The sequence below is a fragment of the Pteropus alecto genome, unplaced genomic scaffold (genome assembly GCF_000325575.1).
Source record: "Pteropus alecto unplaced genomic scaffold, ASM32557v1 scaffold21, whole genome shotgun sequence".
NCBI classification, from domain to species: domain Eukaryota; kingdom Metazoa; phylum Chordata; class Mammalia; order Chiroptera; family Pteropodidae; genus Pteropus; species Pteropus alecto.
In genome coordinates this window covers 10,289,624-10,305,577 of record NW_006436282.1, presented here as the reverse complement: position 1 = coordinate 10,305,577, position 15,954 = coordinate 10,289,624, and the positions used below count along the sequence as shown (strand labels likewise).

The window sequence follows — 15,954 nt, the reverse complement described above, 5'->3', positions numbered from 1 at the left end:
TCAAATCCAAAGCCTCAAAAGAAAGAGTTCAGTTCCCAAGGGAAGTGACAGCTTAACAACATAAAACTTTATCTGGAGTGAGGGCATTAAATTAGTACTGTAAAACAATATACCGAGGATTTACAGAAAGACCTGGAGGTTCCTTCAATAGAATCATGGAAACCACTGGTAACCACTAGTCTATAGTCCATGTCTATAAGTCTCTGTTTGTTACCAGTGGGGTGGGGGATGAGTGGGGAGGTAAACGGGGTAAAGAGGATCAAATATAGGGGTTAGGGGGAGGGTGAAGTGGGTAAAGGGGATCAAATATATGGTAGCTGAAGGAAACTGGACTTTGGATGGTGAACACACAATAGAATATACAGATATCAAATGATAATGTACACCTGAAAATTATATAATTGTATTAACCAATGTTACCCCAATAAACTCAATAAAAAATAAATAATATAAAGTTAAAAAAAAAAAAGAGTCATGGAAGCTTTTGCACTACCTGTTTTATGGCCTTATAGCTTTAATGAACCAAAGGAAAACTGAATTTGTTCCGAATCTTATCCTTTATCTCTAAATAAGAAAAAAGCTATTCATTTTCAGGGTAAAGTTTTATGAGTCCGTACTTCTTAAGCCACATTTAAGGAAATCATCTCTTAACTGATTTTGGATGTCTCTCTTCATCTTGTATATGAAACTCCAGCAGATTTAATATTTCATTCATCATCTAGTCAAACACTGTGCATGCTCTTCAAACCAATCCAATTTGGGATCTTCAACGTTTTCTATGTCAATAAAATAAAGTGTGGAATTAGCAGATTCAACGAAGACCTGTTTTTTCCTTGTCACATTGGTTGTCTAGACACCATTGATTCAGTTTAGGAGATGGGGAAGTATAGACACTTCTTGGCCTGAGTCTCCTAACAGTAGTGTTGTAGAAGGGAGACCGAGATCATGAAGAGACTAGACTGGCTGTTGACTGGAGAGCACTGCCACTTGCCTTAGTGGTGGCATTTGCTGGTCTTGGGGTAGTTGAAGTATTGTGGGTGGGGTTACTTAAAACTGTTACAGCAGTCGTTTGTTTTGAATAAATCTGCGGTGGTAAGAGCAGCACCAGAAGCAGCAGCCCCAGTCTGAGCCTGGCTACTGCCACTCTGCCCATGTCCACTCGGTCATTGTGCGGCACGTCTCACTGGATATGGAGTGAGTGGAGAACCGCAGGCTCCGGGTGGGCACAGGCAAGGTGCTCACCTCTTCTTTATCTATTCATCTGTTGACAGACGTTCAGGTTGCCTCCATGTCTTAGCTGCTGTAAATAATGCTGCAAAGAACATATGGATTCACATGTCTCTTTGAAGTAGTGTTTTGGGTTTTTTCAGATAAATACCCAGAAGTAGAGTTTTAAAGTCTTTTTTGTCTGATATAAGTATTGCTACCCCAGCTTTATTTTTCTTTCCATTTTCATAGAATATCTTTTACCATCCCTTTGCTTTCAGTCTGTGTGTATTTTTCAGTCTATAGTGAGTTTCTTGTAGGCAGCATATGTGAGGGTCTTGTTCTCTTATTCATTCAGCCACCCTATCTCTTGATGGGAACATTTAATCCATTTACATTTAAAAAATTATTAATAGATATGTAGTTACTGCCATTTTATTATTCATATTTTTGATCTTTCTTTTCCTTCTTTGTAAAGAAGTCCCTCTAACATTTCTTGTGATACTGGTTTGGTGGTGATGAACTCCTTTAGCTTTTCTTGTCTGAGAAGCTCTTTATCTGTCCTTCAGTTCTAAGTGATAGCTTGCTGGGTAATCATGGTACTTGCTTTTCATCACGGAATATTTCATGCCAATCCCTTCTGGTCTTCAAAGTTTCTGTTGAGAAATCAGCTGACAGTCTTATGGGACCTTCCTTATAGGTAACTAATTGCTTTTCTCTTGCTGCTTTTAAAATTCTATCTTTGTCTTTAAACTTTGGCTTTTTAATTATGATGTGTCTTGATGTGGGCCTCTTTGGGTTCATCTTGTTTGAGACTCTCTGAGCTTCCTGGGCTTGTATGTCTATTTCCTTCTCCAAGTCTGGAAAGTTTTCCATTATTGTTTCTTCAAATAGGTTTTGAATTCCTTGCTCTTTCTCTTCTCCCTCTCGTATCTCTATGATATGAATGTTGGTATTCTTGATGTTGTCCAAGAGTTCTTTTAAACTATTTCCATTTTTTTTTTGGATTATTTTTTCTTGTTGCTGTTCTGATTGTTTTCTGCTATCTTATCTTCTAAATTGCTGATTTGATCCTCTGCTTCTTTTAATTTACTGTTGATTCCTTCTAACAACATTTTATTTCAATAACATTTGTAGTCTTCATTTTTGACTGGTTCTTTATGTTTTCTATCTCCATTTTTATGTTTTCTACCCCTTTGTTAAAGTTCTCATTAAGTTTGCCTACTCTTCCCCTAAGTTCATTGAGCATCCTTATAATCAGTGTTTTGAACTCTGCATCTGGTAGAGTTCAGATGCTTGTCTCCATTTTGTTTAGTTCTAGTTCTGGTGCTTTGTTCTGTTTTTTTTTTTTTTTTATTCTTTTAATTTATTTTTATTTTTTAAATTTGGGAAACATTTCTTTGTCTCTCCATTTTAGCTTCCTCCCTGTGTTTCTATACAATATAGGTCTCCCAGTCTTAGTAGAGTGGCCTTATGTAGTAGATGTCTTGTGGGACCCAATGGCCCAATCTCTCCCTATGAGTTGTGTGTGCCCTCTTGTTGTAGTTGAGCCTTGGTTGCTATTTGGACATCATTGGGGACTGACTTGTTGTGAGGACTGGTTGGTGACTACAGTGGAGGAGCTGTTATACAAGGACTGACCCTATGGATCAGAATTCACTTTAGGATGGCACTGGTGCCTTCCTAGTGTGCCCTCTAGGTGTGTCATCCTCAGATGCAACCCTGGGTGGTGCTATGGCTAGGTCAAAAAATGGCTACCAGGAGCATGCCAACCCAGGGACCTCCTGGGAAGAGCCTCACCTCAGGCCAAGTTCAGCTGCATTCTGTGCCCTGCTTGTGGCCACCTGGCATAAGCCACTAAGAAATCCTCAGATGGCCACCTCTCACAATGGCCTTGGGTTGCCTTGAGAGGCCAAGCCACAAACTGAGGCCAGCAGCCACGAGTGTTGAGCTTGGGGATGCTCAGGGAGAGTTACAGGGCATGCTGAGGCCAGATGCCACTTGTTTGGATTTTGTTAACTTTTGAGAGTTTTAAGAACATGGTGTGCTCCAAGAAAGGTCCGGGGCTGCAAGTTGGGTGGGTTGAGGTCTCAGGGAAACATTAGGGCAGGGCTAATGGTATTAGCTAGGTTGATGGGAACTTAGATGTGGTGCCTACCTGTGTCTGCACACTGGGAGAGGGGAGAACTCCATGAAGGAACAATGGATTCTACTGCCACTTCTGTCTGAGAGAAAGCTGTTCCTTCAGCCCTTGCCCTGAAGCCAGACCATTGAGATCCTTCTCGTATGTCCCTGGTTCCTTTCAAGCTGCTGCCTGAGCACTGGATCTCAGAGTGAGTGAGTCCATCAGTAAGTAAGTTTGGGTACAAGCCCTTTAAGAGGAGTGCCTGGGACTTCAGCTGCCCTTCATCTTACTCAGCCACAATCTCTGCTGGTTTTCACAGACAGAATCTGTGGGACTTTCTCTTCTCTGCACTGGAACCTGGTGTGGGGCTGGGACCCCTTGCTCCTCCAAGGAGACCTCTGCAGCTGAGATATGCCTCCTGATTTTTAATTGCCACATGTGGGTGTGGGACCAGCCAATTGACCATCTTCATCTCTCCTACCAGTCTAGAATTGGCTTTGTTTCCTTAGTTGTAGAACTTTTATCCAGCTAGACTTCAGGCAGTTCTCAGTGGTGGTTCTGTAGTTTAGTTGTATTTTTGATGCAGTCCTTAGAGGAAGAAAAAACAGTGTTTACCTACTCTATCATCTTGACTGGAAATTCCATTCCCATTTCTTTCTGAGTCATAAAGCATAGCTGTGCCTCTTGATTTAATAGTACACATGCAAAGTTTCTCTTTACACATACTTCTGATGTCAATTCAATTAGTATAAAAGATTTGATGAGAAAAATCTTCTTCATCTGTACCCCACCCATGTTTTTTTCTGTGTTGGCTACATGTCACATCACATGATGAGAGTGAGAACTACCAGAATTGTGAGCAACTAAAAGCTTTCACTTGGAGAAAGATGAGAAAGACAGGTTTTATTCTAAGCATATTGGTGTTAAAATAATCCAAATCAAATACTGAAGAGAATTTACTTTTAGTCGTCAAGGGTGCCGTTACTTTCTAAATATCACTTGTTAAAATGCAAATTGGATTAAATCAATTCAGAAAAGCTGTACTTGACAAAGATATTGAACACCTAAGTTGACAAGGTCATGCTAGAACAAAGAAAGCTAAATAATATTTTGTTAGATATTGAAAATATTTTTTAAAAGGTAGTCCTGATGTTCATATGTAATTTTTTTTTTTTTTTTTTTACAAATTTGTTAACTGACATCTCAATTAAGGCATTGCTTGGGATGACGCTCATTTATATGGGGTTAGTTATATGTAACAACAACAAAAAAGAAAATATTTACAAACTATGTGAAATAAAGCCTTTTTTTTTTTTCCTGAGTAAGGAGAGAACTGTAAAAGCTTTGTATTCCTAAGTACAATTTCTTTTATTTGTATCTATTTAGTTTAAGGAAAATGGTGTGGCTCCTATGAAAATTAAAGCCCACAGTGACTTTTGTTCCTGATGCCTTCTTTATGCACCATTTTTTCTTTCTCATCTTCAGTAATCCTTGTAACTCTCTTACTCAAATTTGTCTTTATGGAAAAAAAAGCATAAATATGAATTCTTTCTACAAATATTTATTGACCAACTACTGTTTACCAATCACTTTTCTAAGCACTTAGAAAATAGGAGTGAACAAACACAAAAATCTTTGCTGTCATGGGTCTTAGATCCTACAGCTCATGAGAGAATGGTAACACAGAATAAAATGCATACATCTTGATGATTACCAAGGGCAAATGCAATAAATATTTTCAGTTCCTGTTTTCTTTTTTTGGAATCTCATTAAGGCTCAAAACTACTCATGCTGCCCCTAATTCTTGTGTGAGGAGACAAATATTAAATAGTATAAATAAGTTAAATAGTTGAAGATAAGATGTTATATTCAAAACAAATAAAAGTATTATAAAGAGATGGTGTGTATGAGTGTGCAGTTTTAAATCGAATGACCAGGTGAGACTTTCCTGAGAAGACAATGATCATGAAAAGATCTGAAGGATGTCAGATAACTAGCCATTTTAAATTTGAGTTTCTTATAATTAATTAACAGGGGGATTTTTTTCAGAGCAGTTGGGAAGCTATAATTAATTAATCGCTGTTCTAATTTGTTAACTAATATTGTTGGTAATTTGTCCAACAGGCCTCTGGAATCAACTTAGTTTATGACTATTGATGGATGTCAATAGGAATAGGCCATGTTAAGGAAAGAGAACACTAAGGGTGACAATTAGGAAGTGTCACAACAATACAAGTGAGATAAAAAGAAAGTAAACGTTTTTCCATTGACGTTTTTCCAAAATGTCATTTTTTTGCCAAAGTGGTCAGATATCTGGCCCCTCCCCCCTTTTTTGTAGTCCTTTTATTGTTCCTTATTACCTTCAGGATAGTACCCGAACCTCTTTATCTCTTCAAAAATTGAGCTCTTGCTGGTTTTTCTAATGGGTTTGTCTGCGTTTCAGTAAAACTTTATTTACAAAACTAGGTGGTCGACCAAATATTTATGCCATTAGCTGTTTGCCTACCCCTGACTACTTTATGGAACTCTACCATTCTTAGTACATGACTTCTATTCTAAAAGCTATATTGATAGAAACTACTCAATTTGTAGCCAACATATCAACATTCCAGATAGGAAGTTGAAGGAAAGAAAAATGCTGAAAAAGAGCTTGCCACCTGTTTCTTCAAATACAAATTTTCTACGTACCTCTCCCAATATCTACTTATATTTCATTGGCTACTTCTCCATGCAAATAACCTGAGGAATGTAGCTGTTTAGATGGATATATTTTTATTCAATAAAATTAGGGTTCTGTAACCAAGGAGTCAAGAGAGGATGAATATTGAGTGGACTTCTAGAAGTTTTTTTCATATCTACCAGATTCCCGTCACCCGATGTCAATTTCCTTGCCTGTTGAAATGGGAGACTTAGAACCACACAGATTTGTATTTGATTTTCGTTGGATTCCCAGTGCCTATAATGCCTTTGGCATACAGAGGGGCTCAATAAATGGACTTTTGTCATCACTAGCTATGATTTTTGAGTTGGAGGAAATAAAAACTGTTTCTGGCCCATTTAATCATTCATTAAAAGAATATTTCTTGCTTCCAGAAGTAAGATAAGTGGAGAGTCAGTCTCAGATTGGGACAGGTATCCAATTATTGCTGTAATTATTTAGATACAACTGTTTCATCCTGTCTTTGAATCACTTCAGTCAACATTTAAAGCCCCAAAAGACAGAGTCTAATGTGTCAAATGTGACTGAATCATCTGTCTCCCTTTGGTTAGGAAAGACAGGACACCTTGTTTTATAGTCCCACTAAAATTGCATGTAACTGGAGAAAAGCAAATAATTAGGATGAAATCAATGTAAAGGATGATATCAACAGGAAGAAACAAGGTAAACAACACAAGGAAATGTCCATCACACATTCCCATTCCTTTTAGTTTGCATTGCTTCCACAAAGTCTTGGTTGTAATGTAAGAGCATTCTGTGGGAGGAAAATGAGATCTAGTAATTTGGCCTCTGCTAACACATCAGCATCTTCATTTTTACCTAAAGTAGAAAAGGATCATTTTGTAAAAGTGAGTGCAAAAACAATGAACAGATGAGACCAACAAGAACAGTTTTTTAAGGCAAAGATGACAGGTTATGCCAGTGAGGTCCTGGGACTGATAATGGAGAACGGTAAAGAAATTCTGAAGAACTGTTAGGCCCAATAAGGTACCATGGCTATAGGTAATAGCATCTGTATAAGCTTTCTTCCAAACATACAATTGTATAAACTCTCTAATTGTTTCTAAATGCCTCATTTTCTACAATGATCACACTGCCATTCTGGTTGATTACTGAGCAACTGAATATTATTTCTGATAAAAAGTTGAAGTCATATGGAATTTTACTTTGTCTTTATAGATGTAGCACTGAAAGTAGATACCTGACAACCCAGGAATTTATTTTTAAGCATGATTCACAATAGTAGATAGTAGTATCTACTATCATGCAAATCTGTTAGACATTTGGAATTGCTTTTATTTAGTAACTTTTATTGAGATTTTAAAAAAATCGTAAAATTAAAATTATTTTATTACTAGAGAAAAAATTTATATGATCTGCAAAATTGATTTGCTTGGTTGTGAATATTTGTGTTGGTACTGAAGCTCATTTCAAGTCATTGCTGGAAATTTGGTACACTAAGCAGATTGTATGTGTAAGGAACTATAGAGCTTATGTAACCTCATTTAATAATTTGGGTCTAAATTTTTTATATTATGTTTGTTTAGATATTAAAAATTGATGAGTTGTGATTAATAAAAATTACTACCATGTCTGCTGTTGGAATATGAAGTTTATGAAATTAAACAAAAAACCTACTTGTATAAAACTAGGCTTTATAAAATTCTTATTACATTTTGTATTCTTGATCTTATTTAGTTCTATGATTTGACATTAGGAAATGTATGAAAACATGCCATTAAAGGGTGAATGAGCAATTAAAGTTTGAGCATTATGTAAAATAGAAAAACTTTACATGATTTAGGAATTAAAAATCCTTAACATTCTATAATTTGTTGACTCTCTTCTTTCTGCAATAATACTAATCTTTCGATCTTTGTTTCTATTTTTACAGTGCTTTGATACATTATTGAAACTACAATCTCACATCCACAGTGGTTTCATGTTGACAGATTGCATATTCTAAAGCTCGATATATTTTATCATGAAAGATGTCTGGTGGAAACTTTGAAGCATAGAATTCTGCCAAACACCTGAATAAAGAATTTCTCACCTGGTATGTAAGAGCCCTCATCACCACAATGACAAACCAGGAAAAGTGGGCCCACCTCAGCCCCTCAGAATTTTCTCAACTTCAGAAATATGCTGAGTGTAAGTATATTGATTTTATTTGGCATTTGTGCTAAATAAGGTATTGTTGGTTGACACAAACAGATTACAGATTCTGTTCAGCATCAGGATAGATATAGGTGTATCTTTTGTGTTTGCAAAATAGGTTGGTTTGAGACTACCTTTTTACCATGAGAAAAAGGAAATGATACACTTAAATCAAACATCAAATCTAGGAGAAAAGAAACAGCATGTTAGATGCAAAACTGAACTTGAAAACACTCCAGATGTAAAAGAAGTAAAACACAAGATAAGGCAGCCTGGGAGAATGTAGACTAGTGAGGCTGTATCCAAGGAGAAGGATGACAGGAGCATAAAAACGGTAATAAGGAAGTAAAAGGAGGAGAAAAAAAATGGTGATATACTTGAGTTAGTAGGACCCGACTCAGAGAGATCAGGAGGAAGGAGAAATGTAAGGATTTTTTCTTCCTGTTTGTCAGCTTAAAGTTTCAGAAAAAACTGGGAGTAGGGAGTCATAGATATATTATGGAGTTGGCAATAGAGGTTTAAAAAAAAAAAATTGTCAGGACCTTAGGCCAACTTGTTTAGTGCATGCATTTATACAAAAGATAGGCTGTGGTAATTTGCTTTATAGTAAGGTATTTTTAAATATTAATTTTTATATCTATATCTATATCTATATCTATATCTATATCTATCTATCTATCTATCTATCTATCTATATATATATATATATCTCCACAGTAAGGTTTTGATTACAAGACGTTTGTTTTTACCATAAATTTTCAGGAATATGTCTGTTTCACAAAATGAGTTTCAGCTCTGCATACAAATAGTAGTTAGGTCAAGGTAAAAAAAGAAGTAACTAATAAATAGGAGACATTAAAAGGATTGGAAGACGATGAATAGAGAAAAAATAACTTGTATAAAGAATGTAATAAGAAGGGTTGAGAGTCAAGGGAATAACATTGTATTGGGAAAATAAAATGCTAGAAGTGAAAAGACAGAAAGAATCAATTGCACATAATAGTGAAAAAGACAAAAACTGAAGCAGCTGGTGATGCTTAAGCAGAGAGATGTATGGCATGTAGGAGGATAAGTGTCAGAAATAAATTGAATAGTATGAAGGAGAAGCAGAGAAAAGAGTTAAACTTGGAAGAGGGATTTGGAATAATAAGAAATAGATGTGATGATAACAATAAATAATAACACACAAGTACATGTTATGTCAGGAACATTAATAAACACTTAATACATATTATTTGAAAAGGCCAACTTTACAGATTTTCTAGAATCTTCCTAACTTGAGGGCTCCAGTACTCTGGGTGAAGGTGTAAGAGTGCTGCTGGGTATTTCCAGGAAAGTCACCAATTCATATAAACATATGCATTGTGTTAGTGAATAATAATAAAAACATAACTATAATATGGAGGAGGGATCAGAAATTTTTGACATCAAAATGTGGTCCTCATACTGAAAAACTGTTTTGAACCACTGAAAGCACAATTTATTCATTTATGACATAAAGAAAATTTAGCCCAGAATGGCTGAATTCTTGTCTATATTCTTATATTCAATATTTTGTAAACTGATTTAAATGATTAACCTATGTTTTCCAATTTCTATATGCTTTTTGTTTTTTTCTCTCCCAAATTAAGTAAATATTTTTCAGTATCTTCTTTAGGGAGAGTATTCTGTTTGGTGCTGATGGAAATGCAAATATGAACAAGTATGGACTCCTCCTCCCATCAAGGAATTTACAGTTTAATGAAGGCTAAAAACTAGTAAATAGATGACTATTTCTGGTCAGAATATTGTAAGGGCCACAAGCAAAGTTTGGTGTTCTGTAGGTCTTTAGTATTCAGTTCAAGAGGGGAAAAGGGAAGTCTTTATGAAAGAAATAGGGATGAATCTTGAAATACAGGTTTAAGGTAAATGGAGAGAAAAATGATATGGATAAAAATGAAAATTCAGCATATGTTTAAAGGAGAGAGATGATTCACATTTATTCACACCACAGATTAAGGGAGTAAGTGGAGTTAAGGCTGTAAAAACAAGATGGAATCAAAATATACAATGCTAAACCTGAGTTAGGCAGTGAGGAGTAATTGTAGGGTTTTAAGAGTAGAGCGATATAAATAATGTTATGCTTCAAGAACTTCGATTAAAACTATGAAAATAGAATGTGCTAATGGAAAGAGACTAGAGTCAGTCAGGCCAGTAGGCTATTGAAATAGACTAAATAATGCGGATGTTTAAAAGTAACCAGAAAAGTGGAAATTTAGATTAAAACTAACAGAGGAGAGCGTGGGAAATAATAAAATATGAGAATTTAGAACTAGATATATATTAGAGAGAGATCTAAAATTTAGCCTAAAGATTGAATTTCGAGGATGGGAGATTTTGGTGACATAATCCTTTAGTACAGAAAACATTGAGTTTGGTTTAGGTTTATTGAACTTGGCTTAAATATTAAAAGCTATTTTCCAGTATTTGAGTACTCAGGGAAAAAATGTCTTATAGGAAACTTTAATATAAAATAGGTAAATTATTGCTATGATAGCTAAAATATCATTTATAATGACTTGCTCAGATACTCAAATCTCATTTGAATTGGTTATTAGACTTCAATACTAAAGTTTTAAATATATTATAGACTACTACTTTTATTTTATTATCTAAGAATATGGGGGTGCATTTAATTATATCATAAAAATGCTTAATTTAGTAATTAATTTGTATGAATGCCTAAGAAAAGTAGTAATAAAAATTGTTATAATATAAAAGTTGTAATATTGAGACAAAGGTTAATTGGTAGTAAGAAGTAGCATGGTGAGTTTAAGAACTTTATTAAAATGGATTTTATGAGAAGATATATTAACTAACTGCAAATGAAAAAAATAGTGATGATTTCGTGGTCATTAGATTTGATGCTTTTAAAATAACCAAGACAACATGAAAAGTGCTTAACTTAATACTCAAAGAAATGTCCTATATAATTAGGAATCTAAGGCTGTCATGATTAGAATGTATCCTCATATCATAAATTGCCATGGTCAAATTATAATTGAAAAGACACTTATCATCCTGCATATTATAAAAAAGTAGTATATGTTCCATGCTATTTAGTACATGTGATCAGTTTATCAGCAGCAATTAAGGATCAGACTTTTCATGTCATGATGCAATGTGGGCAAAGTGACATTCCTCCATATTCTTATTATAAAAGTGGTATATTGGATACTCTTTCTGGATTTTAATTGTTTTGTATCTTTCAATAAGAAATTATTCATATGTGTCAAATGACTAAATAAAAGAACAAGTTATTGATTTAAGTTTAAACTCGTGACATGCTAATATACACGGTACATATCAAATAAGTGTTTTATCTGCTTTTTGGAGACGGGCTGTGAAACTCTTCAAGTTGAATGAATTTATGGAAACCCCTACTCCAGCAAAAGCAAATCATTCAATGTTGAACCTAGGGACTATCATTTCCCAAAGTTATCTGATTTGGGATTCTCTCCATAATTGCCACAATATACCTGTGTCTTATTTCATTCAGGCTGCCATAACAAAGTACCATGGACTGGGTGACTTATAAACAACAAAAGCTTATTTCTCTCTTAGTTCTGGAGTCTGGAAGTCTAAGTTCAGGGTGCCATCATGTTTGATAAGATCCTTCATCTCGGTTGCAAATTATCAACTTCTCCTTGTATCCTCACATGGTGGAAAGAGCAAAAGAGGAGCAACAGACTCTCCAAGGACTCTTAAAAGGGCACTAATCCAGTTCATCAGGTCTCCATCCTCATCTAATCCTAATTACCACCCAAAGACCCTTCACGTTGGATATGGGGTTTTAACATATGCACTAGTATGCAGTTGATATAGTTCATTATACCCTTCCGCTATAAATGTTTTCTCCACTTCTAGGCTTTTCTCATGGTTAATTGTGGTAGAGTGATATTGGCACAGCATTCCTGGTTAGGCAGCTAGCACATCAGACAGCTCATATTCAAATCCAAACCCTACTATATTTTATATTTTGGGGAAAGTTACTTGATATCTCTGTGTCTCATTTTTTACACTTGTAAAATGAGGAAAATGGTAAATATGTCGTGTGGTAAGTATTAAATTGAATGAGTTAGTATATGTCAAGTAGTGAGAACATTGCCTGGCAAGTTGTAAATGATATAACTGTTTATAATAATTATTTTAATAGAGAGGGGGCAAGTGTTATGTTGGCTGTTTGAACATATCGTTGATCAAGTAGAAAAATGCCACATTTTGAAGCATTGAGTCGGTGTCTTATTTTCTGTTATAAAACTAGATTCTTCCCACAAGGTAAAAGCTTCTGTGCAATTGGCAGCCTCCGTTCTGTGTTGTCCCCACAAATGGTGAAGGCAGCTAATGTGAAGCCTGCTGTGGCTGCCTACAGCATGCTGAGACCATGCTCCTGTTTAGGGTTTCAGGCTGAGTCACTCCATGGGAAAGGTTTCCATTGATATGTGGGAGAGGAGTATAATTTTCTTTTCCACACTTTATATGAAGTCATCCAAATTGTAGTTATAAGATAGCTCTCATTCCTGCCGTGCAGAGAATAGAGCTTATCACATTATTAGTTTGTCAGTGCTTCCTGCTGTGGTTTCATGGCACTGAGAAGGGTTAAGAAACTCCAAGTCTTTTCATGGATAACACTATTTTCTATGTAGAATCTACACAGTATTTCCAAGTGATTCATTATCTGCCCACATGTTGTCACTTAGGATTAGCTTTTTATTTGCTATATATAAAGTGTGTTACATAGCATGTAAATTATTTTTGAAAAAATACTGTGTTATTATGGTGGGAACACTTCCAAACTTTCATGAATTTCATATTTTTATAGCAGCTGGCATTGTAGAGAGTTGCAAAATTATGATGAACTTGTTCTTTTCAGTAAGGACCGATGTGCCTAATTTTGGACCTACTGTACAATTTCTTCTATTGAGAGAAGCATGCAGCATGACTTAGTGGAAAAAGCACAGGCTTTGCGAGCAAACTAGTATTTGACAGTGTTGTAGCGCAGCCCCATGTTCTTATTAGTAGTATGACCTTGAAAATGTGACATAAACTACCTGCATCTCCGCTTTCTCACTGGGAAGAATAGAGTCCTACCTCAAAGTGTTGTTGTTGGATTTAACAAGATAATAAACATAATTATAATAAATAATAGATTTTTAGTTCTCTACTCTAAAAGATATACAATTATTAATTTATTTAGTATTCACAATAAGCAGTTGAGGGAGGCAAATGACCTCTTATAGGTAGATTAACTGGCCCATTGCTGTGACACAATACGTGATAATGAAGATCAAAAGATAATAATTCATTTATGTTTCTTAATGAAGATCAATATGATGATGGGTTATTATTAATCATGCTTCCAAGGTTGGGAAATCTGGAATCCAGGATTCAGGTCCTCATATCTCCATCAGCCACAGCCATTTCTCACGGAGTTTTTGCATACAGCAAAAGCAAAGAGGCAAAATTGCTAACTACGGTTTTGGTCCCAAAATGTCTTTCTAGTTTCTTATCCTCGTAGATTGGACTTGATTATGTCAACACTGGTGATGCTCTGGCTAAAGCAGAGGCATATTCCTGTAGTCTACCCACACTCATTCCTTCCTCTTTGGAATCTTCCTCACTCTTCCTTTATGATAAACATGGGAGGGGAAAGAAGAGAGATGAGAAGGAAACCATGAAGCAATTGTAATAAAAATGTAGTAAAGTTCTCCTCCATTTTAAGTAGCTTACTCTCTCAAGAAATTTTACTCTCTAGCACAGCAGTCCCCAACCTTTTTGGCACCAGGGACCAGTGCTCCTATGAGAATCTAATGATAATCTGAGGTGGAGCTGAGGCGGTGATGCTAGCGCTAGGGAGTGGCTGCAAATACAGATGAAACTTTGCTTGCTCGCCCGTTGCTTACCTCCTGCTGTGTGGCCTGGTTCCTAACGGGCCACAGGCTGGTACCAGTTCACAGCTCAGGAGTTGGGGAACCCAGCTCTAGCTTGAAGGTCTAATTTTGTCTTTGAGAAATGTTTTGTGCCTGATCCATACAAGATGGAATAAGGAGAATGAAGAGAGAGAGAGACTTGACTTCCTGCTATGTGCATATATTCAATTTGTTGTTAAGCAAATGTAGATCACATGCTAGCCCTCTTTCTGATTTGTCTTGCTGGGATTAGCTTTCACTTTTGGCCCTTGCCCTGTGATACATTGGCTCTATTTTGGGAGGCCAAGCCACTTACTGATAATTACTCTCTTTGTACAAGACAAAAAAAGAAATGACACAGGGTCATTAGGTATATGGCTGTGAACACATTATTTGATTAGATAAAATTGGGTTTGCGTTCTGGTGCTGTGATGTACACCTTAGTTTCCTTACCTATGTCCTAGGCTGTAATGATGATTAAATGTGAAGATGCATGTAAAGTACTTAGGACTCAATATATTATTGTTATGATGAGGATTATGATGGTGGTAACTGAGGTAGTTTAATATCAAATGAGGGCTTTTTTCTTTGATTTAGGCCTACTCGCTTATATTACTTATGTGAAATGTCTTGACTTTGCTCTGACACCTGGTCTGAAATTGGAATCTGCGACTCTATTTTAGATATTACATGTTTCTCATTTCCGACCCTGTTTCTTCTGATTCACATTGATTAACTCAGCAGTTCCTGGCTCTGACCCAGATTTTATTTCTGGAATGTATGTTGGCTGCATAATCTCTTTTGCCTCATCTCTGGCTCTGGTTCCTATTTGTTGCACTGCTTCACAATGAATTTTCTGTTGGTGGCTTCTCTGGGTCCATATGTCTTAAATTTTTTAATATCTAAATCTTGCAATAGTAAAGAGAGTAATAATTATAAATGTCTAAATTTGCATTATTTTAGTATCATAAGAAGACATAATTTTCAATAATTTTTAAACATCTATCTTTTTCAATTTTTCAAACTTGCCAAAAATAATTTTATCGATTTATGGTTAGGACTTCTGTGAAGTATTGGTCAAGGTGAGCCAATGGATTATGACTGAAAAATTCACAAAATCCCAGTGGCTTAAGAAAGCAGACATTTATTTGTTTTTTGTAGTACGTTTCCAAATCTTAGTCAGTAAATGGTTTAATTTCACATTGTTCTTGATCAAGTCCCAGTCACATGGAGTGGTCATCAACTTTAAAAATTGTCAGATGCTGTGGCAGTGAGAAATGGAGAGCTTGTGAATTGGGTGTGGGCTCGTAAGACTTCTCCCTGGTAATGGTATGCTTACGTTTCTTTGGCCTAAGTAATCCACATGACCACATCTAACTTCAGGGGAGGAGAGAAATGCATTCTTTTTGTCTGCTCAGTGTCAGGGGAGAACTGAAATATTTGGTGAAAACTGTTAATGTGGCCAGTATCACACAAGTAAAATATAACCTGCCATTTACTTTAGACCATTAGGCAAGTTACCACAATCTCTTTAAGCTTCTATTTCTTCATCTATAAAGTGAGGATAATACTCTCTATCTAGAAATAATAACTCTTGTTTTTATTACTACTATTAGCATGATAAATTATAACAAAAGTTATCACTGTATTTGTACATATTTTAAATTATATCCTTAACTCAGTTATAGATTAATGGTTGTTATTCACTGTACATTTCCTTAATTTTTCACTCACCTCCATCATAGCAGAAAGTACCCCCCCACACACACACACACGCACACACAAATATGAGTATGCAG

The 15,954-nt window shown here is 35.7% G+C and overlaps 1 protein-coding gene across 6 annotated transcripts in view; it reads left to right on the top strand.

Annotated features, from left to right (window-relative positions):
* DGKB (diacylglycerol kinase beta) overlaps positions 1 to 15,954 on the top strand; it is a 586,550-nt gene that overhangs the window by 48,628 nt on the left and 521,968 nt on the right. For 5 of the 6 annotated variants that reach the window (XM_006911956.1, XM_025046894.1, XM_025046895.1 and 2 more), the window contains exon 1: positions 8,132 to 8,201. In XM_006911956.1, coding sequence (XP_006912018.1) covers positions 8,132 to 8,201 — 70 coding nt within the window. Of the gene's footprint in view, positions 1 to 7,944; positions 8,202 to 15,954 lie in introns of those variants that run through there. The other variant, XM_006911958.1, reaches the window with a different exon arrangement.